We start from the raw sequence: 25,312 nt of genomic DNA, 5'->3' as shown, positions 1-25,312 counted from the left end.
ATAGATGGAACACTGAGGCCGGAACCACCACTGGCATATTAACAAAATAATAAAGGAGTCTGGGGAGGAGGACCATTTTTGCCAGTGCTAGTCTGCCTGCCACAGAGAGGGGCAATGTAATCCAAAAGGCTATTTGTGGCTTGAGGGAATTAATTGCTCGTAAGAGATTCCCTTCTAATATATCTTGGAAGTCCAGAGATATGCAAATGCCTTAGTAACGGAAGGCTTGCATCACCACTGGGATCCGAGCACTCCCAAACACTACTGCCTCCCTCCCCAGGGCATCCGAAAATGTGAAGGTGCAGGATTTGGCAGCATTCACCTGCGGTCCAGAGAGTCGCCTGAAATCGGTCAGTCCATCAGCAACGATGATCAGATCCTGACGGAAATCCCTAAAGTACAGAATCATATCATCTGCGTATAATGAAGTAGCTTGGGCCTCTCCTTTAATTGGAATACCCCATTCCGGAGCATCTCGCCTCAGTATCTGTGCCAGGGATTCAATTGCTAAGACAAATAATAGCGGCAATAATGGACAGCCCTGATGTGTTCCTCTAAAAATGTTGTATGGTGCTGAAATCCACGCCCCTGTTTTTACCCTTGCCTTAGGTAGAGAATATAGTAACCGTACCCATTTAATGTAATAGTCTGGTATCCCATAATAGGTAAGTGTAGCAAGCATAAATTCCCAGCTCAATGTGTCAAATGCATGATGTAGATCTAAAGATAAGCAGCCTGCGTGTGGATACTGAGCGTGGGTGCTGTTCATTACATAAAAGAGACAACGAATATTCAAAGATGTGTTGCGCCACGGCACAAAGCCATTCTGATCTGAATGCAGTAGATGTGACAAGTAAGGGAGCAGGCGTCTCGCCAGAATTTTACTCCGAATTTTATACTCTGTGTTCAAGAGGAACAGTGTTCTGTAAGAGGCTAATTCAAGGAGGGGCTTGCCAGGTTTCAACAATGATGTAACAATAGCTTGTCGCATTGTAGGTAGTAAGTATCCAGCTCGTACAGACTCCGCATATCATTTTTCTAACTGGGGGGCTAACTTATGCATATAATTTTCGTAGAACTCAAGTCCATCCGGTCCTGGAGTTTTCTTGTGGGCCATCTCTCTAGTGGGCCCTCTAGTGAGTTGAGCACCCAGTGCATCCCGATCTGCTGACTGCAATTTAGACAAGATTGTCCTATCCAGGTAGCCAATCGGTGTTGCTGCAGGTAAGGCTACAGGGTCTGTGTAAAGGGCAGCATAAAAATCTTGAAAAGCATTGTTAATTTCTAGCTTTGTAGAGATAAAGGCCTGCTTTTAAAGAGTGTATGCCCATTATCAGGGTCGGGAAATGGGGGAGGAGTATAAGGTGAGCTAATAATGTGCCGGATCTGTCCGCGTCGGTGTGCGTTCATTGGACATGCGTGTTATTCTCTTTTAATCTCAGACGTTCCAGTCCTTCAGCATGCTCCAGCCTCACCTTCTGCTGTACCATTAGATGTACCTTCCTCCTGGCCACTGCCTGTCCATTTTGGACAGTTTATTTTCGGTTTTCTTAAGAGCTGCAAAAGCTTCATTCCGAGCATCCACAAGTGTGCCAGCAGAAGCACCACGAATCACTAATTTGAAAGCCTCGCCCTCATGTAGTAGCGATGTAGCTGTTCCTGTGTTTTCCACAAAGTAATTATTTATAGTTTGTGCCAACAAGTCTCTAAAGGGGGTATCTTCTAAGTAGGTAGGCTGCAGCCTCCATATGGGTGTCGGTATTTTACACCACTGCAATGTCAACTCTCGGGGGTTATGATCTGATAGTGTCTTTGCGAGGTAGGTTGTAGGCACTATTTCAGGCAGGAGCTGTGGGGAACAAAAGAATCTGTCAATGCGTATATGTAGCCTGTGTGGGTATGATTAAAAGGAGTATTCCCAGAGTCCCACATTTCAGGCACGCCAAGCATCTACTAGTGACCAACCGAACACCCACTGCTGTAACTGCTGCTCAACCACCACTGAACTTCTGCCCTTGCCTCCTCCGAGAGTAGAACAAGTGCTGAGTAAGGCAATCCCCGTCAAAGGTTGCGTATCTTCATTCTCTCAAGGGCCCTGTAGTGAAGGGGGCCTAGAAAAATGACCTGTATGGAAGATGCTAACAGTCTACCCAGCCTCGCCACCGATCTCAACAAAGTTACCTGCTTGCTCAAAACAGATCTGTGTTCTTTCTTGATAGCCTGATCTTCTGTTTGGGGAGCAACATTGATTTGGCTTTTACTGAGTTTATCTGGAAGCCCATAAACTCTTTCCGCTGAGTACGAACCAGTACAGGCTTCTTTTGGTTCAATAGAAAACCCACATCATCCAAAAGACCTGTCGTCTAGGAGAGAAGGGGATAATGTACCATAATGATCATGTTGTCTAGATAGACGATTTATCGAACCCCATTTGCTCGCCGTCTCTTGTCCACTGGCTTCATTAATTTGAAGAAAGCTGATGGTATGGAAGAGAAACCAAAAAGAAGAGCTAAGTACTCATACCACTGAGACTGCAATTGAAACTGTAGCACGTTTGGGGAGGGAAAATAGGAACACAGAGAGGTATGCATCTTTGAGGTCCAGGGGGGACCATCCAGTCTCCCTCGTGGAACATGTTCCTTGAAAGATAGATCCCCTCCATCTTGAAATAGAGGTATGTGGCCCATTTGTTGAATTTTATCAGATTCTAGCCAAGACTGTGGCCCCTGTCCTTCTGGCCAAGGAAAATGATTCCTGCAGAAATTTTCAGGATATATCAAAGTAGGAGAGATTGTTTGCTTCAGGAGAAGCACTTGAATGTCTGAATCAATAACATTTCCCTCATGTTGGCACAAATGGAGGGGGCTCAGGATTGAGTGTTTGATAGGGACAAACAACAGTTCCATTGTGAAGCCTTGCACTGTGTCTGTAATCCAGGCATCGTTCATCAGTAGTGTCCAGTTGTACAGAAAGTACTGTAGCCTGCCCCACACTCTCCATATGAGCTATAGAAGAAGAAAGAAGGGTTACCTATAAACTAAGTGGTGGTGTTTGGCTGGTATGCACCTCTATAGGAACCTGTGCTGAAACAACCTCTATAAATTCATAAGCTGGTAGGGAAAAAGGTGTTGTCCTGCCAGCCGTCTCATCTGCGGACTCCATAGCCTCGAAGAGGACCTTGGGACTATATTCAGCCTGGCCTGTCCAAAAAGGGCAGGCTGGAAATCTTTTTGGAGGAAAGACTGCGCCTTGTCCAGGGCTGTGAAGGTATTGACAAACTTATCTATATCCTCCACAACCCTATCTCCAAACAATTGTCCTTTGGCCAAGCGCCCCTCCTTTTTAGAGGCCACGTTCACCTGCTTCGGGGTCAATCCTCATAAGGATGGATTGGCGCTGTTCCTAATAAATTGTGTAATTTGTGTTGTCAAGGAGGCACACAGCTCTCTGGGCCCAGCCAGCCAAAACTCCAGGATCAATGCCAGCACCCATTTCATGTGCCTCAAGGGCCATCTCAAGGATTTTAGCAAAAACACCTTCACATTGAGAATCTTCTCTTGACAAACCTTCCAGGCACAATCCATACCCCTTTTAGATATCTATAATTTTTATGAGGAATGTTAACATGCTGTGCACTACGTTTGGGGTGTCAGCAGTCTCCCGTGGTAGTTCAGACCTGGTATACTCAGTTCTCAGTCTATTGCGAACGTCCTTATTGAAACACTTACGCAGATGTGGCCTCTACATTTTTGTTTTTCTCTCCCTGGCGTTGCCTACGGGCCAGAGAGGGGTAAGTTATACACCCATGTTCCCACCTTGTGTATGGGCAGAAAGGAGTTTATTGCTGTGTAACCCCCATCCATTATCACCTGTAAGGGGTACTTTACATAACTCACCTACCTTGCAAAGAGTAGGTAGCTTCATGTACTCCTTCTCCCTATACTCCCGCTATGTCCAAGAGCCACAGGTGATTAAAAAGACATAAAAAAAGCACGTGCCAGCTTTGAGTTTCTCTTATGCTTTAATACTCTCTGTTTTACCTCAAGAGTGTGAATTCAGGTACTCTTTGCCTGGCTAAAGGGCAGAGGAAGGCTTACAAGAAAACCCACCTCAGCATTATGCAACTCCAAGGGTTGGGCATGGCTCACCCTCTACTCCCACCTTGCCCAAGGCCAATGGTAGTGGGGGGGGGGGGGAAAGGGCAACTGCTCTGCTTCTCCATGCCCCACCAAATGCTGTGAGGGAACAAAGAAATGTGGCTTCTCACAGCTATCACAGTTTTCTGGTCTCACTCATTCACAGAGTTTTGGAACAGTTCGTCCTTGTCCCACAGCAAGATCTGGGGCACAGAAGAGTGAGGATGGTCATACCTGTCCCAGGATTAGGGCAGCTCATAACTGTCCCAGTTACCTCTTCATAATGTGAGCAGGGCTCTGGGATATTTGTGAGATTCCTTACTCCACCATGATCCCACACCTTTTGGCTGCTAGTCACAGAGGAGCTCACAATTGTGATCATAGTGTGGAGACAACTATGGGCTGCCCAGCTCTTCTGTCATTCCTAAATGCTGCCTCTGGGACATCTGTGATCTGGTCTACCACCCTTGGCCAACAACATTTTGGAATACATGGAGGAGCAGGACTAGTCAAAACTAGTACTATACCTTCTTAGCAGTTACATAGTAACGGATGGTAGCTACCCCACACCTCCATTTCCCACTCAATGCTGTGGAACATAGAGACGGTGGAGCGTAAGACCAACTAAAGAACTTTGGCATGCAAGCGAGCGTAATGAGCAAGCTGAACATTTCTCAGGTAGGTACAGAGAAGTTCTCCCTTAAGGAAAAAAATGAAAACTGGTGTAAAATGGTGCATTTTCTAGTGCAGTCTCTACACTAAATTGACAAGTTACTCCTCTCACCCAAGGCATTTGGTCTGGGGGAAAGGACTGGACCGGTCCTAAGCACTTTACCTGCTCCTAAAAAATGTGTCTGAAGGGTTTACTGGTGGCAATTCGGCTCTTTAGGGTGTAAATGGAGTGCAGGCCGAGCTAGTAAAACAACAGCACAATAGGCCTCATTACGAGTTTGGCGGAGGGGATTACTCCGTCCCAGAAGTGACGGATATCCTGCCCGCCATATTACAAGTTCCATTATATCCTATGGAACTTGTAAAACGGCGGATGGGATATCCATCACTTTTGGGACGGAGTAATCCCCCCACCAAACTCTTAATGAGGCCCTATGTTTTGTTGTGGTGGTTCTTGGAGATCACATGTGCATTGCATGATGCATCCATGTCCTGTGAATTCACAGACTGCCTCTTGCAGCCCCCCTTCAACTGTATATACTGTTTTTTGTGTCTTGGGGATCAGGAAGCAGGCTGGACACCTTGATGGCTTGGCCAGCAATGTGTTTGCACCCCAAAGAGCCCATTTACTATCAGCCCTCAACCACCATTTCAGTAACGTTTAGGCACAAATAAAACTCCTAACCCTGGTGAAATCAACTAATCCCAGATTAGAGTCATTGAGTGGGAGGGGAGACTGCCATAAAATGTGCAAAATAATGTAGGCGCTGATTTAGATGTTGGCGGTCGCACCACCAAGCCGTGTCTGATGCGGGCCTGAAAAGACTGTCACTTTGACGGTCTTCCACTCACCTTAGTTAGATGTATTGTGGCTGAGCCGCAGACCACCATGACAAACTGCTCTTTCTAGCCATCAGGGAGGTAGGTTCTTGTCTGCCATATTTAGATGTTACAGTTAGACAGGTGGTGTACTGGTGGCAGTTTTTCTGACGGAGGGAGGATGTTGCTGGCCCCAATGGACATCGGACAATGCCAGTGGCTGTGGAAAAGAGGTAAGTTTCACACTCACTCTACCCTTCACACATGCGTCCCACTGCATCACACATGACACAACGCACCACATACACACCATTATCCATTGCAATTAAACCACAACACCTACGTGCTGCAAACATGTATACACGTACATCCATCACACGACATACACACATTAGTGACACAGCACCCAAACAAGACCCAACCAACACACTCATCTACACAAACATGTGCACACATAAACACAACCACTACACACATCACAACGGCGACTGCCAAACAACATGTACCTGAGTTCTGAACACAGCAACACAACACGGCCTACACAGGATCCATGCCACATACAAAAGGCACTCATACTGACTCAACCACATCACCCACTAATCATCCCTCCACCTCACCCAGCCAGTTACATTGCACAGCATATACACTTACTGACTCACACACACAACTAAAGTCAGTATAACAGGTACATGTCTCCTTGCAACGTGCACACATTGGCACAGTTGACAAGTGTGAATGTACCATCATTGTCGTGCCAGCATTCACTTGGCAATGAATACTGACGCCATAATGACTGTTGTGTATGTGTTTGATTTGTGTTGTGTACCTTTGTGTCCCCACCTGTGACCGTGACATATGCATGTGACAGGAATGTAAAATAAATTACTGTGACTTGTACATGTCTGCAGTGGTCCTGTGCCCATGTGCAGTGACCTACCAATGTATACAGCCAATGCGAGTTGCCTACCTTTGAGTCCAGCGATGGGGAGGTCATGTTTTTTCTGTGGTCCCGTGGCAGCAACGACGGAGGGTCCTGTCCAGACGTGTCCACTCAGAAACAGAAGTTGAATTGGGAGAAAAGGTGAGTTTTCACCCCTTTCACTTCTTCCCCCCCCCCCCAATCCACCAAGTAAGAAGTGGAGGGCGGACTGCCACTTTTTGCTTGGCGGTATGGAACATCCAGATCTTCTCAGTGGTAAGTGTGGCTGAAGTCCCGCCATCAGCCACTCTTTCCTGTGCGACCGGTTGGGATTCCTAGGCAGAGTTGGCGGGAGTCAGGAGAGTTAATATCTATGGGACCGCCTACTTCTAAATACAGTGGGGGGGCCTTCATGGCGGGGATGGGTTTTCAGTCGTAAAGCCGACGGCTGGACTGGTACCGCCAAAATCTAAATCAGACCTGTAGTGTTTAAGATAATTCAAGTGCTTTCAAAACTTTTATTTTTGGTATATGTCAATCAGACTGTCACTGGTGCACACCTTTTTTCTGAGCTGCCCCTATTAGGAGACATTCCAAACCTCAGCTGGTAGCATGCTTGCATTACCTCTACATCTTTGACTCCATGAAGTCTCAAATGACTTTTATCAATTAAAGCCATACCCATATTGGTTCCCAAGCAGCCTCGATTTGCTAATTTGCCAACTGCACACTTGACTTGTTTCTTCTTTTAATTTTTGCCTCTCATGCGGCTTGACAGTTCAGAAATTCCTGATCCGTTCCCTTTCAGCACCTCCGGGACATCATTAAATTATACTATGGATAATACAATTTTTAAATAGTATCTTGCATATTCACACCACTGTTAGTCACAGACTGGGATTTAATAGCCTTATAAGTATGCATGTCACTATTTATTTCCCGCTCTGGGCAAAACAGGATTTAATTCTGAAACTAGCTGATTACACAAACTGGCATGCTCACTGATCGCGTTAACTGAGTGAGCTGCCATAATGTAAGACTGCAATTCCCAATGTTTTATTTTTAGGTTGTATGTACTTTTCATTTTAGGTGTTTGTTTTAAAATGTTTGTACCTAGAAGTGAAAGGCCAACAAAATAACTGTAGAATATTGTGTCCTTTTATCAGGTCACAGATCACATTACCCAAGCAGTGTCTGCATTCAAGGATGCCACGCCCCCTCTCCCCCCCCCCCCCCCCTCCGCCCCAACAAGTTGGGATCACAGTGCCAATACTTATTTGAATGTACCTCGCTGTGAGCCACTGGCAGAGCATGCCGCTCATGCTTACCTGAGAAGACGAGAGTCAAGCTGACACCAGACAATAGCAGTCTACTGCTCAAAGTCGTCTGTCTTCTTTTTCCCATAGTGAGGGGTTGATGGTTTGCTGATAAAATCTGACTGGGTGACACATGCTAGACACCTCGTTAAATTATTTGCAGTCCAATCTGGAACTCGTAGCTGTTCAATATGAACGTCTCTAAACAGATACACTTTCTTGCTCACAGAAGCATGCACAGCGCATCTGATTACAAGGTGTTGTTATACCTGAAAATGAAGAAAAAGGCGCTGCGAAATTTAGTATTCGCTTAGGACCACACACTTTTATAAAGCAGGGAAAGTGGTATTGACCCCAGGTTTTCAGGTTTCGCTTTATGCAATATAGCCCGTAGAAGTGTATGCCTTCATCAAAGATGAATGCTTTATTTTTAATTGATGGTCTTTAAGGTGAAAGACAGAAACCACATTTTTGCATAGAAGAAACCTGATACAATTGTAGCTTACACATTTTTGGCACATAGAAAAGGTGAGTCACATAAAGCTGAGGTGAGGCTGAGATTCGTCTATTCCACTAGATCACATCTCCCTTGTGAAAGCTCTGATTGATTTGAGATTACATTTCTCAGAGGACCTTGAGCTGAGCTAGGCATCTGGCTCTAGTTTTCAGTGGCTTGCCCACCTCTATTTTTTTGCGTCTTTATCTGTTGTTTTTTTCACCTAGTATTTCATTTTGTTTGTGGAACCACTTTGAAGTATGTTCTTGAAACACAATAAAAGGAACTACTCATTAAATTTTCTTTTTTCCGTCCCATTCATTGTGAGAAAGCAAAAATGTATTTAGTACATTTTTTTGCCCCCAGTGTTTGCACAAACGTTTTTGCTGATTGCTCATTTTCAGAAATGTTGTTAATGTCTATATTTCATCAACGATCCAAAGAAATCCTGCTTGGATGCTGATACTGTCTTAGCACCTGTTACCTGAACGTGTTTTCATTGTAGATATCTAAGTCCAAAAAGGTTGAAAGCATTTTACTTTTTTATAGTTTTAAATAGAGTACTCTACCTGAAGGTACTGGAGCGCTTTACATGAGCACAAGTTATATTAAACAGCTCCACGCGCATTCTTGTGTTTTAGATACGGGGAGATTAAGTGATTTGCCCGGAATCACTGGATGTTGAGCTGGTGCTGAAATTCGAACGCGATTGCTTGCTCCAAAGTCTGCAGCTCTGGTCATTACACTACATCCTCATCCTAATTCCATTTTATGACCTGTTGTTTGCTTCTAATATACCCTCTCAGCAAAGGATTTCTTAATGCTTCTAATATACTCTCTCAGCAAAGGATTTCTTAATGTCAAAGCTGAGGCTTGTTCCAGCTGCTTCTGCCGTCGGATCACTTGCTCACCTGCTTCCGTCCACCGCCTCTACATAGGAATCCTCCATGTAGTTCACTGTAATCCCACCTGTTGGAAATGGCCCTCTTTGCAGGTTTATCCCCAAACTTTTTGCCTTCTTCCTCCTATTTTTTCAGATCTGTTTTGCTGGTTTATTGTCTCTGCGCACTTTACCACTGCTAACCAGCGCTAAAGTGCAGGTGGTCCCTGTGTAAATTGTATTGTTGATTCATTTATCCATGACGGGTATATTTGATTTACTAATAAATCCCCAGTAAAGTGCCCTAGAGGTGCCCAGGGTTTGTAAATCAAATGCTACTAGTGGGCCTGCAGCACTGATTGTGCCTTCCACGTGAGTAGCCCTGTAAGCATGTCTCAGAACTGCCACCTGCAGTGTCTGTGTGGGTAGTTTTGAACCACTATGTTGACCTGGCAAGTGCACCCACTTGCCAGGCCCAACCCTTCCCTTTTTATACATGTAAGTCACCCCTAAGGTAGGCCCTAGGTAGCCCCATGGACAGGGTGCAGTGTATTTAAAAGGTAGGACATGTACTAGTGTGTTTTACATGTCCTGATAGTGAAATATTGCCAAACTCGGTTTTCACTATTGCAAAGCCTTTCTCTCCCGTAGGTTAACATGGGAGGTGCCTTTAAATATCTTTTAAGTGCAGTTTCCCATTGGGAGCAGATAGAGATCTGGAGCTTGGGGTCTCTGAACTCACAATTTAAATTTAAAAATGCATCTTTTGGTAGAGTTGGTTTTTAGATTGTTTGTTTGAAAGTGCCACTTTTAGAAAGTGGGCATTTTCTTGCTTAACCATTCTGTGCCTCTGCCTGCCTTTGGAATCTACGTCTGTGTCAGACTGACAGTTAGGCTGTTTCTGAATCTCCTCTAGATAGTGACAGAAAGAGAACTGAGGTGTGTCCTGCATATCCTGATGAGTCTTGCTAGACTGAAGTGGGGAGGGAGGAGCTGACACCTGTGCCTGAAAGGACTGTGCCTGTCCTCACACAATGCAGTCTCCAACCCCCTTGTGTGTGTCTGGGGTCAGGCCTGAGCAACGCAGGATCTTTTGAACAACAGAGACTTTCCTTTGAAGTTTGCCTACTTCAGAGGCAGAAATGAGTATAAGTAATGGACCCAAAACCCCAGACTTTTAGAACAATTCTTGATGAAGAGCAACTTCTGCTAAGGAGAAGAGCTGGAGGGGGAGTACTGCCCCTTTGCTGTGTGTGCTTTACTGGGTTGGCCTGCTGTTGCCACTTCTGCCATAAAGAGGAAAAAGACTGGACCTTGCTGTGTATCCTGCTTGTGAAGTTTCTCCAAGGGCTTGAAGTAGAGATTGCCTCCTGTTGGAAGTCTCAGGGATATCAAAGACTTCAGGTTCATCTGCCTACAGCACTGGTGACTGTGTGTTTTGTGCTGCAACAGAGAAAAAACCACGACGCTGTTGATGCCGCCACTGCCTGCACCGTGACCTGACGATGCCGCACAGAGCTGTGCCCCTCTTCGCACTGCAACCCTGGTCTCACCAATGCCGCCATCTGAAGCTGTCACCGAGCACCTGCTTGCACTGTGGGCCCCGCAATCCGCATTGCCTCAGTCACACCGCAGGCTTGGTATCCCCGACTCCGCGGCTCTACGCTGGCACAGACGCTCTGCCTGCACTGTGGCCTGAGGACACAGCTCATGAGGTACACGAAGCACTGTCCTGTCCCGCACTGCAACCCCGGACCACGGACGCCAGCGCCACCGACTTCAGCATTGTCAATGGATGCCCCTGTCTGCACTGCTATCTGAGGGTGCCACACAGAGTTCACCCCATGTTTTACCGCTGCCTTGGTCCTACCAACGACAGCCCTTCAGCAACGGTGACACTGCTGCCTGCACTGCAACATAGATACACCGCTCACTGCGCCGCCCCGCTTCACACCGCAGCCCCGATGCCATCAACTTCAGCGCAACACGTGTGACATCAAGGACCTGACGACCCCTGCACCACCCTCCAGAACTGACGCCTGCCGACGCTAGCTATGCTGCACACCGGGTCTCATTGTGAGGACCACGAAGCCCTATATTTCCAATGTACTTATTGCGGGTCTTCCTGTCACCGTAGTTGGCTCACAACCCCGCGATTGGCCTGAACTGTTGTATTTGTTGTTCATGACGCTGTGATAGCCCCAGATGGAGCTATCGATTTCAAGAAACTGTATTTTTAAGTTAATGCTTGCAAAAGTCATATCTTTATTTCTGTATGTTGGATTTTTCTCATGTTGGTCTTGTTTTGCACAGATAAATATTGGCTATTTTTCTAAAATTGGTGTGGTGTCCTTTTGTGCTGTTTTCACTGTATTACTGTGTGCTTTACACATTGCTTCTGAGATAAGCCTGACTGCTCGTGCCAAGCCACCAAGGGGGTAAGCATGGTTTATCTGAGCCGGGTATCCCCCTTACCTTGACTAGAGTGAGGGTCCCTACTTGGACAGGGTGTAAACTGACTGCTGATGCTTCTCCGATCGCATGTCTCTCCGCTTAGAAATGGGACCCCCTCACAATCCCCGAGACCCACGTGGTACATTAGTGCCTCTAACCTGGTAGGCCAACATTGCGCCAACTTTATAGAGGAGGAACACCCGACCACCTTTAAGCTCCACTGTAACACGGTACCCTCTGCTGGAACCCTGTGGGCATCCAGTAAGCCCACCCTGTGGGGTCTGAAATTGGGTATATAAGGGGAATGGAGACACACCAATTTGCACATATCATGGGCCTGGTAGCCCAGATCCTCTGTTTGGAGCAGCAGACATACAGCTGGGCCTCTGGCAACACTGAGCGTCAGCTGGCATTGGCAAGGTCTATATAGAAACAGATCACCCTGAAGGATACTCCGCAGTGCTGAAGAGCCTCGACCCAGTGGGTCTATGAATATGGAGTCAACTCTAGCAAACTCCTATACTGGCTGAAAACTCAAGGTGCCTCGACTAGGATAGTACCAGCCATTCGAAACTCTCAGGGTACCCTCTGAAAGAGTATGCCTGAGATTGCGCAAGTCTTCACAACTTAATAACAAGTCTTTATGCAGCGACCCCTGTGCCCCCACAGGAGCTAGCATCTGCACTGCTAAAGGAGATCCCCTTGCCTCGATTTCCCCCCCTTCTCTAGTCAATGATCTTGAATAACAGTTCACTGCTGAAGAAATCAATCGATCAATCAGAATTTATAAAGCGCAGCTAATCACCTGATAGGGTATCTAGGCGCCTGCATATCCCGGAAGTTTATTTGAACAGGCAGGTCTTGAGGGCCATTCAGAATTCCAGAAGTGAGGTGAGGGTCCGGAGGTGGGTGGGGAGGCTGTTCCAGGTTTTTTGCTGGAATGGGAGAGAGAAGGAGAGTCCTCTACTTCTACTTCTGCTTCAATAGATGCGGTGAGTATGGGCATGTGAAAGGGAGGCAGCGCATAGTCTTCTTTACAGTTGGTGGAAGTTCAGGTGGTGGTTAATGTACGCGGGTCCTTGGCTGTGTAGAGGCTTGTGTGCGTGGGTCAGCAGCTTCAATTAGTATCTCTTCTGTACGGGGAGCCAGTGTAGTTGCCTAAGGTGGGGTGTGATGTGGGTTTGTCGGGGAAGGCTGAGGATGAGTCTGGCTGTGGTGTTCTGTATGGTGTGAACTCTCTAAGTAGAGGGCATTGCCGTAATCCTGCTCACTGGTAATGAGGGCCTGTGGCATGACAGTGCATCTTGTGTGTAGGGGTAGCCACTTTAAGATCTTACGTAGCATGTGCAAAGTGAGGAACCAGGCAATGATGATTCAGAGGTTTCTGGCGTGGTCAGAGGGACTGGGTGCAGGTCCTAGGTCTGATGACCTGATGACCACCAGGAGTCGTTCCATGTTGGTGCTGTTGCCAAAGGTCATTACTTCCATCTTGTCTGTGTTCAGCTGCTAGCAGTTGTTCTTCACCCAGTCAGTGATGCTTGTCATGCATCTGTGGAAGGTGGTTCTGGAGGTGGAGGGGTCATCGGTGAGTGAGAGGATGATTTGGGTGTCAACTGCGTAGGAATTATGTGGGATCGGACGATGCTGGCCAGAGGGGTCATATGTGCTTTGAAGAGCGTGGGGCTGAGGGGCTGGTGATTTCCTTGGGTTTGGAGGAGAAAGATCAGAGCTGGATCCTCTGGGCTCTTCCGGTAAGGAAGGAGGTAATCTATCCGAGTGCGTCCCCTTGGATGCCGATGTGGTAGAGTCTTTCGATCAGCATGTAGTGGGATATGATTTTGAAGGCTGCCGAGGGGGGGTTCAAAGCTGCTGTTTCTCCTCGGCCGAGAAGGGTTTAGATTTTGGCGGTGGCTGCGATCAGGGCAGTTTTGGTGCTGTGATTGCTGCGGAAGCTGGATTGGGAGGACTTGAGTAGCTGGTTTTACTCTAGGTATGTGATAAGTTGCTTGTAGTATTTGGGTTTGCTGGGGTTGGCAGAGGGGTATTTTGAATAGTGTCTGACTTTGGCGTGTTTCACAGTCGGTAAATGTTGAGGTGGTGATGGAGGTGTTGAGCAGGATGGTGAGTTCCTGGCCGACCCTTTGGTTTTCAAGGTTGAAGATGTGGTGCGGGCATGGGTCTGTGGGAGCTCCAGAGTGGATCAGTTTCATGGTGAAGATGAGGTCCTGGATGGAGAGGATGTTCTAGGTGGTCAGTGTGTGATTCGTTTCTACTACAGTGATGACATATCTGTTGAGGAAGTCCGTAGGTGTGGGTTTGGATTCAGAGTTTCTGTATATGGTTGTGATCTTGTCATTGAAGAAGTGAGCGAGATTGTCGCGCAGCTCCTGTGAGGGTATGATGTTGTTTTAGCTGGGGGCTGGGTTGGAGGATTCCCTAACAATGTTGAAAAGTTCCTTGGTGGTGTTGGCACTGATTCCGATGTGTGCGGCAAGAACTGTCTTCTTTCTTGCTCTCAGCAGGTGGTGGTAGAGATTAAGGGAGGTCTTGAAGGCTGCTCTGTTAGAGGTGTCCTTCCTGGCGTGCCAGCTCCTCTCCAACTGTTAGCTGTCTTGTTTCGCTGTCCTGAGTTCTTGGGTGTACTAGCTGGCCTTTTTGGAGGATTTTCTCTGGATTTTGCTCTTGATGGGGACGATGCTGTTGGTGATCCAGGCATTGACGTTTTTCACTCCCTGGGTCCACCCAACTGGTCTCTGAGATTTTGTTCCATCTCCGGTGGGGTGCGCTGGTTATCTTGGGGGTGGAGGTGTGGGGGCTGGAGATGCTGACGTGGACGATGGAGTGATCGTCAATTTGACTTCTGTGACATGGCTGTATTTGACGCAGTTGCAGGAGGTGAAAATGGGCTCAGTGTGTGTCTAGCGGCATGTGTGGGGTCGTGGATGCTCTGGGTCAATCAAAGAATGCTCATACTGTTGAGAAGGTGCGCAGTGTTGTTGGGTGTCATCGGTGTGGAAATTCAGGTTGCCGAGGAAGATGTAGTCCTTGGAGTCTAAGGCTAGGGGCTCAATGAAATCTGTGATGGTGTTGCAGGAGCTGGAACATGGGCATGGGTGTCGGCAAGCGAGGGTGCCTCAGATGGTTGTTTTGTTGCCCATTTGGAGCTTGAAGTTGAGATGTTCCTAGGGGATGGTGGTGGTGTCTATGGTGGTGGTGCAGTGTATGGTCTCTTTGTGGATGATGGCCGTTCCTCCTCTAGGCTTGTTGGTTGGTGCAGCCCTGATGAGTGATTTTATATCTGTTGGGGATCGCTGTGGCAATGTCTCGGATCAATGTGGGATTGAGCCACGTCTCTGTGAAGAACATGATGTTGGGTGTGAGGGTGGCAATGAGGTCCCATAATTTGGTGGAATGCATGTGTCTTATCCAGGTGACTGGTTGACTCCTGTTCGGTATAAGTCAATAAGGACGCTCAATGAAGGACCACACGCCAATTATAAATACAATTTAGCTTTACTAGAATTGCAGGTAAAATGTAGGCATTAAGCACATTAACAATAGTAGAATAAGAATAGCAATGAAAAGCATCTATTTATTTATATATATAAGCAAAGAATTGATTAACTGTATACTAAAATGCATTGCACTACGATATTCAGGAAGCAGAATATAAATGAGTTGAATACTTCAGATAAGCTTTGATTTACTGCACACCAAAATGCATGTTTCAATTACTGCACTACGATGTTCAGGAGGCAAAATATAAACGAACTGAATATTTCAGATAAGCTTTGATTTACTGCACACCAAAATGCATGTTTCAGTTATTGTAGCAGTTCACACTAAGAGGTTTAGAAAGCAAAATATAAACGAGCTGAATACTTCAGGTTATAAACACAGTGCAAGCATAAATAATCAGTCATAATAATAGAGCAGAGAAACAAAGGCCTTTCATCCCTGTATGGAAACTTAACTTAGTCCACATTCTGGGAAGCACTCTCCCCCTCAAGCACCACGAGCAAACCGGGAGGCAGCGCTGGGCCATGGCAGCTTCCACAGTTCCATCTGCGAGCTTCCAAATCCCTCACCCACACTTCAGTGCTTAAAAACTCGAAGCTTGGATTCTATCTCATTCTGGCATTTTCTAGCTATGTTATCAGTACTTGGCTGCTCTGCTCTACTCCAGCCTTTGTTTTAATTCCATCTTCTCCCTGTACTCTCGTTCTCAAGGTTGAGACGGAGTCTTCTACACAAACAAGCTTGAAAATAATATCATGAACTTTTCCACAATGTTTGGGAGGGGGTTTCAACAGGCATTACACTCATCTACACTGCTCAAGCTAATTAACCCTTCGCATTACAATGTCTTCCGCATCTTTCCCTATACTGAACAGCATGCATAGTGAGCGTGTGTTGAGAAGGGCACATTCGAGTTGCTGTTTATGTTCGGATGGTGTCTGTGGTGTGTTCCGGGTGGAACTGGCCGGTGGGCTGGTGTGTGTGCTGTGGCAGGTGAAGTGGCAGTGGGTGCAGGTCGAAAGTCCTAACGTGGAGCATGAGTCGGCGCAGTAGTGGTGTTTTTTGGGACACCAGGGGTAGAGGGTGTTGAGCTCTGCGATAGTGTATCTTCGAAGGGAAAGAGGGCCAGGGGTCATGGCGCTGGGCGGGGTCCAAACGTGGACAGGCAGAGACATACTTGCCTTTGGTGCACCAGTCCGCACATCCGCAGCACAGTCGCGCTGCGGCCTGCATTAAGTAGGTCTTAGGTTGGGCTGGGCTTCTGTTGGCAGGAAGAAGGGTGAGCTGGAAAACCCAGTCAGAAAAACCCTGGTGGAAAAACCCAGACATTTGGGGTGTCACTGGATCCGTCTGGAACAAGCAGGAACTGTAAGCCACAGGCAAGTGGCAGGCTAAGTGTCCAGGTGTCTGCTGAATGTGGCCATTTCAGATTTTAATTCGGAGAAGACCCCTGGCCCAGATGGGTTCCCTTTTGAATTCTTTAAACACTACTGGACCCATTTGCTACCTCATCTACTGGGTCTCTACACTGAAGCGGTGTAGTGTAGTTCATTCCGCTGGACCTAGATACTACCACTATTGTGATGATACATACATCAAACCAGCCCGCGGACTGTTGCTCCTCATACAGACCTATATCTCTCTCATAAACGGGGACATCAAAGAGTTTGCAAAAATACTAGGGGATTTCACTCGCCTCTCAGCACAAAAAATATCCAATAGGCTCGTAGATCTGGCGCTAATACTAGCAAAGAGAGAAATAACTTCTCACTGGAAAGATCCGAGGGGTCCCCTAGTGGACAGATGGCAAAATGCCTTCGTAAAATTGGCCGAAACTGAGAGCACTGTACTACTGAAAGAAGCACTGCAAGGTCAAAGACCTAGAGACAATGCCAAACACTGGGACGCACTACTGGACAATCTAAAAACAATGGATGCCTCCACTTCAGAGGATAATACATCTGAATCAGAATCAGACTCCGTACAGTCAACAATCACTACGACATAATGTACACCAATGAACACCGACTAATCTCCTGGCAGCAGATGAAAGTTGCAACAAGAATAATGGATGACGGACTAAAATGCGTGATGGGAGGAGGGGGGTTAGTACACCCAGTTGGGTCTAATTTAGTACTTGTATTTGTAATGCAACATAATCCTTTGTTAAAAGCAATAAAATATATATTTTTTTAAATCAGAGTTTGCAAAGGTCCTAGCGACTAAATTGAGTCAGACATTGACTCACCTAATCCAGCCTGATCAATGTGGGATCATGCCTGTCAGAAGTGCCTGTCATTACATAGTCGTGCTGGCTGAGTGACTCCCCGGCCTCACTTTTAATTGACTTTGAAAAGGCCTTCAACACTGTTGTGTGGACCTTCTTAGAGATTGTGCTGCGGCAAGTGGGTTTTACTTCTGTAGACTCATAGGCCTGATATACAATGCCCCTATAGCCCAGGTCCAGTTAATTGGAGTGTTATTCTTGCCCTTACCAATTCGCAGAGGCACCGGTCAGGGCTGTCTCCTATCTTCGTTACTGTTCGCTCTAGTGATTGAACCCTTGTAGTGCCTTATCAGATGCGACTCTCAGATTCAGGGATGGCATTGGGAAGGAGTCCTGAAAAACACATAATTCCTGAGCACCCGCAATCCTCAGATCATAGATGCCTTGAAATCCTTTGCCTGTATGTTGAAGCCTCTAGCCTACTGATCAACATGACCATGTCACTGTTGGTGTTGGTTGGTGTCGGTTGATGGTTACGCGGGATGGCATTTCTGGTGCCCTGAGATCCTGATACGGTATATCTCCTTCAAATATTTAGGTTTCTGTATCTCACACTTCCCAGACCTGGCCCCTTATGGACGCCTGCGGAAATTGAGCTGCTTGCCTATGAATCCTTTGAGGCGAGTATCCTTGTTTAAGATGATGTGCCTCCTGTGTTTTTTGTATGTCAATGCAGATTTCCCTCACCGGATTCCCCGAAAGTGGTTCCAAACACTAACATGCAGGATCACCGCCTTCTCCTGGGGAGGGGGGCGCCACCGAGTGGCCTTCACCTCTGCTAGGAAATCCCCTTATAAAGGTGGCCTTCATATGACTAATCTTTATGGGTACTACCTTGCTGCACAAACCGCAATGATCAATGACTGGTTTACTGGGGGGTGGGATGACCCCGCATAGGACGGAACTCCATCTCCTGAGCCTGGCTAGTCTTCTGAGCCTACTCTATGGTGAACCGATATCCCACTTTCTCCCTGACTGTAACCGGGTGATCCTGCTTTGCTGGAAGAAGGGCAGCTCTAAATTTTATTAGCTGAGACTGTAAGCTTACTATCACGACACCATGGTGGAGAGGTACATGATTGCATCACGCGTCAGGCCTTCAGGGCTTTACATACTGGGATGAGATATGGATAACATATTTGTAAGATCTTAGTTGTGGTGGAACATTGATGTTGTTCCGGGACTTGCAGGAGCTGTACTAGCTCTCCTGCACACAATTTTACCGTTACCTCCAGTACTACTTGCCCACATCCCGTGGATTCCCAGATCCCAGATTATAACCACCTGAGGCTAAACTACTGTTGGGGAAAATGGGCAAAGTGGGGGCATCTCAAGGATCTACCACTGCCTGATTGTTAACGCTCCTGATCACTTCCTGGTTTTGTGTTGGAAATGGGAGGCATGGGCGGGAGAACTGGACGGTGATGATTGGCCGGAGGCATGTATGGCCCCTAGAGAACTAGCAATCTTCTCATGCCTCTGAATATTTCAACTTAATTATTTCCACATGATCTATCTGACCCCCCTAGTGATTGCAGCATACAGGCCACGCTATCCAGGCCACATGCGCGAGGTGCTCCCTACCCAAGGCTGATTTTTTCCATATGGTTTGGTCTTGTCCTGTGTTGTCCTTCTTTCTGAGCGCCTTAGCTGTGGGATTGTTCTTGGTCCTAGAACAGCCCTACTGGGTCTCCTGGAGGATGTTTGAGTACTGAGACTGGAGAGGACCTTTATTGGTGTGGCTACAAGAGATATTGCCCGCAGCTAGAAGCTGTCGGAGCCCCCTTCATTGGAGAAACGGGGAGAGGGATGGACTTGTGTCCTCACCAGGAGAAGCTGATCTATGATGCACGGAGATACCCCGAAAACATAATGAGATACAGAGCGGGTGGTGGACACGTCATGGGCTGAATGTGTAACAAAGTGGGTGACAACACATTTAACGTACCTACATATTTGATGTATATAGTATGTGGTTTTATACAATTGTTTTTGGAGAATGCCGAAAATTGAAAACTAATAATTGTTTTTGTTTTTTTAAATCCTGATGTTTGTGAACAGAAGTCAGATTGAATAAAGGGCAAGGTGCTGCTGTAGGTGGAGTATATAGGAGTATTCACATCCATCCTACTATTGAGGATAGTTGGAGGCAGGCAGATCAGAGTGGGAGGGTGACCACATTCATAACGATACAGCTATTTTGTTGTAAAAATTAAAGGTAGGTCTGCTTTTCTGAGGGGTCATGAATTTTGAATGTCTGAATGCAACAAAAAAGTACATAACACATATTGTAATTAGTGGAACAAAATGTATCATGTCAGAATGCTCATTATGGGCCAGATGTATCAAAGGGTTTTTCCCATTCTGTGTCAATGGGAAAATGTGTTCGTACATATGGCCCAATGTCTTGAGTATAGTGTCTATAATATGTTTCTGATAGTTCTACCCCTTTAACTGCCCAACTGTTTGAGTTACAGCTTAGGCCTCATAACCAATAATTTTTGGTGGTCTTTGCATCCTAACTCAGAAAAACTATAGAGACATGACAAATCTGGCTAAAGCCTTGATAAAGGGGTGCTTAACATGCCATAAAACAACAGGCGTTGGTAATGCCAATAGGTCTGGCTTATAACAAAAAGACCTTTAAAGTCACTCATGAGTTTGGCACTTGGAGTTCATGCATGTTACTTTGTGTTACTCATCCTTGACCTATACTTCTATTCACCCCCCCCCCACTAACTCATTCTTGCATTCACCCACTTACCCCACAGTAAAAAACAAAATAGACACACAACTACAACAAGCATATGGAAGATACATTAAAAGAATAAAGTTGAAAAAAATAAAACATGCTGTCAACTTGGTGTGCACGTGCTTGCTATACACAAATTAAACTCAACATAGCAAAAGGCAGCTGTCTTGACATAGCATTGTATGTAGTGTATTATTGTTTTAAAGTTCCAACATAGACTCCACATTTAGTAGCAGCGTATTGGCCATCTTGGAGTCAAAAACAATGAAATGCGATACATAGTATCAATCCAAAATCGCCGCTCAGTAAACATTGCACTGGACAGCTATCTTGAAATTCACTGTTATACTGGTCTAGGGTGGCCGGCAGAATGCTTCTAAATATTGTGGCTGTCTTGGAATGGTAAACCATTTATACACTACTTACAATACCATTCCCAGATGGCCGGCCCACTTTAGAAATATCGGGCACACGGCATGCAGCACATTGCAGATAAAAACAGCAGCCAAGCAAGTGGTCCTTTTGGATTATCCGGGGAGCACCAGAACGCGCTAAATGGCAAAGAAGAGAAGGAAATAAATGAAAGGGGGCCTATAAAAAGGAAAAATAGGAAAACTAATGGACTGGGCAATGAAGCACTCTAATTTTCAGGCAGATGGGCACAAGTAATCAGGCAAAATACTGTTACTCACAGGGCAATAGAGCCAATGGCAGACATGGATTAATCCATTGCTCCACTGGGAACGTTGTCCTGGGGAGATGCAGAATGTAATTGGCATTCAGAAAGAAGAGAACTGGCCCAAAGACCCTGTGTGTTATGTACGGTACAGTAACTGAGATTCCATGTAGCAAAGAGACTGTCTATAGGCATCAATACAGTGTAAAATCAATTCATTCTTAAAGGTCTATTAGCTATAAATAAATACGTGAAGCCTTCTGACTTTATTGTAATTTTTCATACTAAACAGATCATACCTATAGCATTTGACATAATTTGTCCAGAGGAACTACTCAGTATGGTACAGTTTACCATGGGCCTATGATATTGAATATGTTTCATAAAAGGTAACAATAGAATATAATGCCTTAGTATTAGACATTTGTATGCCATTAGAGTTGGCAAAACAATATCCAACCAATCCCAAGAGGACCTATCAAGTTTTCTCACAGTGAAAATCTTCCCCAGGGCTTGTCAGATCGGTAACCAATACCAGATTGCTGCCTATTATAGTAATCCTTGAGAATCCATGTAAAGCAGTACCTGTCTTAAGACTTTAACACAGTGTAATAACAATCCACCCATACGGGCTTATTGCCTTTAACATATGCTTTGTATAACCAGTAAGTCAGATGTACTGCTTTTGTCATAATTGTTGATAATAGACCAGTTACATAGCATCTGACATAACTTTTCCCAAAGACCTGATTTTCCCTACATCCTTTATCATTGGCTTCTCACCATAAAAGAAGTCTTGGGGCTACTGTAGCGAACATAAGCTTTCTCACAAGCAGCCGTCAGGCAAACGGTGACCACAGTGCAAATCTTTTACCTTAAGGGTTTATCTTGGGGGGAGGTGGGGGGTAAGTAACCAGCACTAAAACCCTTGCTTACTACATTAATCTGTGAGATTCCATGTAACAAATTACCAATCTACAATCTATGGCCTGTTGACAAGGGCTATAACCAGTATCATTGCTTTATCACCATAATTAGCTCTACCCTTCTGTATTCCGCATGTGCTTTATCAAAATGCGGTTACTTGGTATACACTCATGAAATTGCAAATTTATGTAAAATTACATTTGGCAAACAATATACAAGGGTGGAGTCCAAGTTACCACCAAAAGGCAAGATGGTATCCAGATATTTATTTTAAACACGTGTGAAGGATATAGTCATGCGGGACCCCATCCACATTGATCGTTTCCACTCCATACTCCAGCCCACATTTGAATGATAACATTAGTTATCCCCTAAGAACATTAGTACACAAAGATTCTACATTCTGCCTATGAATACCACGCATTTTCCCTTTACAGCCACAAATATTTTACAATACACTCATATAGTTGCACAAACATATTCAAGAACAGACTCTGAAGGGATTCTCGGTTCACTTTAAGCTTACACTTGGAAATAAAAGGTTTTCTTGTTAACACTGTGAATCTTCCAGCTGACTTGTATTTTATCCAAAACACAAAAATCACCAGTTTTCTTTTCACTGGCCTTCATCACATTTGTCTCATATGACCCAGGCACAGACGTTCCTAGATTATATTTTGCCACCATACTAAGATCCCAAATTCTGTGATCATCCATTTTGACAGCATTCTTAGATAACTTTATCACCTTCTTTACGAGGATTTCTGACCTTCACCCAGTCCCCTTCTTTTACATTGGTAACATGTGTGCTTTGCGTTTGTCAAAATCCATTTTTTTAATACCTTCTCCATTTCTTTCTCTTTATAACTGTCATCCCAAAACTCCTTTTCCAACTTACCCAACCACTTTCCATAATAGCACAAACGGCTTGTTTCTGTGGTAGAATGAGGTGTCAGCCTATACAATCTCACCTTCCTCATCAATTCACACCACACGGCAAAGAATGTTCTATAGACTCCTTCACAACTTTATTGAAGTGTTCTATCATGCCATTCGATTTAGGGTGATATAAAGTAGTCTGTCTATGTTTTATGCTTCCTTCACTCAAATATTCTTCCATAACCTTTGATGTCAACTGCACCCCATTATTTGTCTAGAAGATGGAAGAGTATCCTTCCATTCTAAAGAGCTCTTCAAGAAAATTAATACTATACCTTGCCTCACAACTTTCACTACTTTCCAACTGGAGTGCGTATCTAGTTAGTTATGAAGCACTTGTCCAATTAAGAAAATTCTAACAGGCCCAACTATATCCAGTGCAATATCAACCCATTGACCTGAAGGAAGTTCATACACCACCATGGGTTGAGTCAAACATTTGAAACTCTTCACAGTAACTCACAGCTCTCTCAATCTTTTTGTCCATACATGGCCACCGATACCCCTCTCCAAGTCCAAGTGACCACCAAAAGGCAGGATGATATCCAGATAATTATTTTAAAACTAGTTTGAAGGATACATTCTTGCAGCACCACATCCACATTGATCCCTTCTGCTCCAACTTTCAGCCCTCATTTGAATCATAATATTGCTCCCTAGGAACGTTAGTACACAAAGTTTCTACATTCTGCCTATGAATACCACAGCAAGCCTTCAGAAAAGGGCTTAACATGGATTCTAATGTGCAAGCTTCTATTTAAGGGTTTGTAATAGGATAGACCAAAACCGTGGTCTTTTATGATAATCTGTAAGATTCCTGTATCAAAATACATATCTGCAAGCTTTACCTTTTAATGTCTATTGACATTAACAAATGATGTTCACAATAAATAAGTTAGACCAACTGCCTATCTCGCAGCGTTTCACAGTAAACAGATGAGGCATTCAGCCTTGAACGCAACCATGCTGTTTTGAGCATGCCCTTGGGCATAAGTCAAACGGTGAAATACAAGCACTCCTTTTCAATCAGAAACACTTTATTTGGTTATCCTTTTTAGTGGAAGCACACAACTTCTGCCCAATAAAAAACTGTGCTCAAGAAAACATTTGGCACAGACAAAAGCCCCTTTCTCTGTAATGCTTCTTAATGTTCTTTTTTCTGTTGTTTGCATAATCACACAACACCTGCACTGTTAAGCCAGACCTAAAACGGCACTGCTTTTGTTCCAAAGCTTACAATTGTGAGGTGTAATAATTATCAAGGTGAGATTTAGTAACCACATTGTTGCTGATTGTTTAGGGCTGAACTGATAAATAGTTCTGTGTATTCTGCCACACAGTCATCGCCAAATCAATTTATTTGACTTGTACAGGAGGAGGCATTGCCGTTTTGCCTGTGACAGCAGACAAGTATCATTATAATGAGATTCCTTAGATGATTCAGTTAGCTATTACTGAGCAAGGCCACTGTTCATGTGCTTGTCCTACTGCTTCTTTGTAATAACAGTGTGTAAAGCTATGAGGAATTCAGACAGCCTATGCAGCTCAGGGATATATTTTCAGCTTCTTGACATTTATTAAATCCGCTCACATAATTATGCAAATGTTTTATTTGATATTTTGCAGCTCAGCTGAGGCTTAAAATTAAGTTCCATTCCATGTTAACTCTTCTTCAATAGCAGGCATGATCACATGAAATACTGCTTTCGCCTTTTCAGCATTAAATCAGAATGTTTCTGAAAAAGTAGTATTAGCAAGTTAGTATGAACAGGAGCAATACTTTATGCCATGTGTACTTTTTTGCCTCTAGCAGATGCTGTAGACATAATTCTCAAATGCAGCGATTGAAGGCACCTGCAGGCCTGGTTAGAAATGGAATTAAGAAGTTTTGATTTTCAGGAGAGGTTTTTCAAAGTGCAATTTGATTTTCAGGGTGTCTTACAAGAATACAAAGGGCAGTGACAACAATACGGACCTTCTCTTCATGTCAGCCACAGGCTCAGAACATTCCTGCCTCTGTGTGGAAACTGGGTAGACTCAACCATGTTGCCATCGCAGTACCTGACCTGGAGAAGGCTAGGACTCTGTACCAGGACGTACTGGGAGCCCAAGTGAGCGAGACGGTGCCAGTCCCTGAACATGGCGTCTACACTGTTTTTGTGGAGCTGGGAAACACAAAGCTGGAACTTCTCCATCCCTTAGGGGCAGACAGCCCTATTGAGGGTTTCTTACGAAAAAACAAGACTGGAGGAATGCATCACATCTGCATTGAGGTATTAACATCCACAGAGTTTCGTAAATCAAAATGTTTTTTCTAATGAGTAATGAAAAATTGTTAATCGCCTCAAAATAGCTCTGGCTGTAACAGAATGTTACCAAGGATCCTACATCGAGGGTTATATACAGCAGTGATTATATCTTTATAATTTGCTGCAGTTTCTTAGAGATATCCACTTTACTTATAAATCCAAAAACAAGTCTCACCCATTGCCTATCAATTTTATCATTTGCTAATAGCAT

The 25,312-nt window shown here is 45.0% G+C and overlaps 1 protein-coding gene across 1 annotated transcript in view; it reads left to right on the top strand.

Annotated features, from left to right (window-relative positions):
• The window catches only part of MCEE (methylmalonyl-CoA epimerase), a 104,945-nt gene that overhangs the window by 31,473 nt on the left and 48,160 nt on the right, over nucleotides 1-25,312 (top strand). The window contains exon 2 of the mRNA XM_069222391.1: nucleotides 24,725-25,065. Coding sequence (XP_069078492.1) covers nucleotides 24,725-25,065 — 341 coding nt within the window. The remainder of the gene's footprint in view (nucleotides 1-24,724; nucleotides 25,066-25,312) is intronic.

Source organism: Pleurodeles waltl, chromosome 3_1 (assembly GCF_031143425.1).
Source record: "Pleurodeles waltl isolate 20211129_DDA chromosome 3_1, aPleWal1.hap1.20221129, whole genome shotgun sequence".
Taxonomy (NCBI): Eukaryota; Metazoa; Chordata; class Amphibia; order Caudata; family Salamandridae; genus Pleurodeles; species Pleurodeles waltl.
Note: the sequence above shows the minus strand (reverse complement) of the source record. Positions and strands in the feature narration are given on the sequence as shown.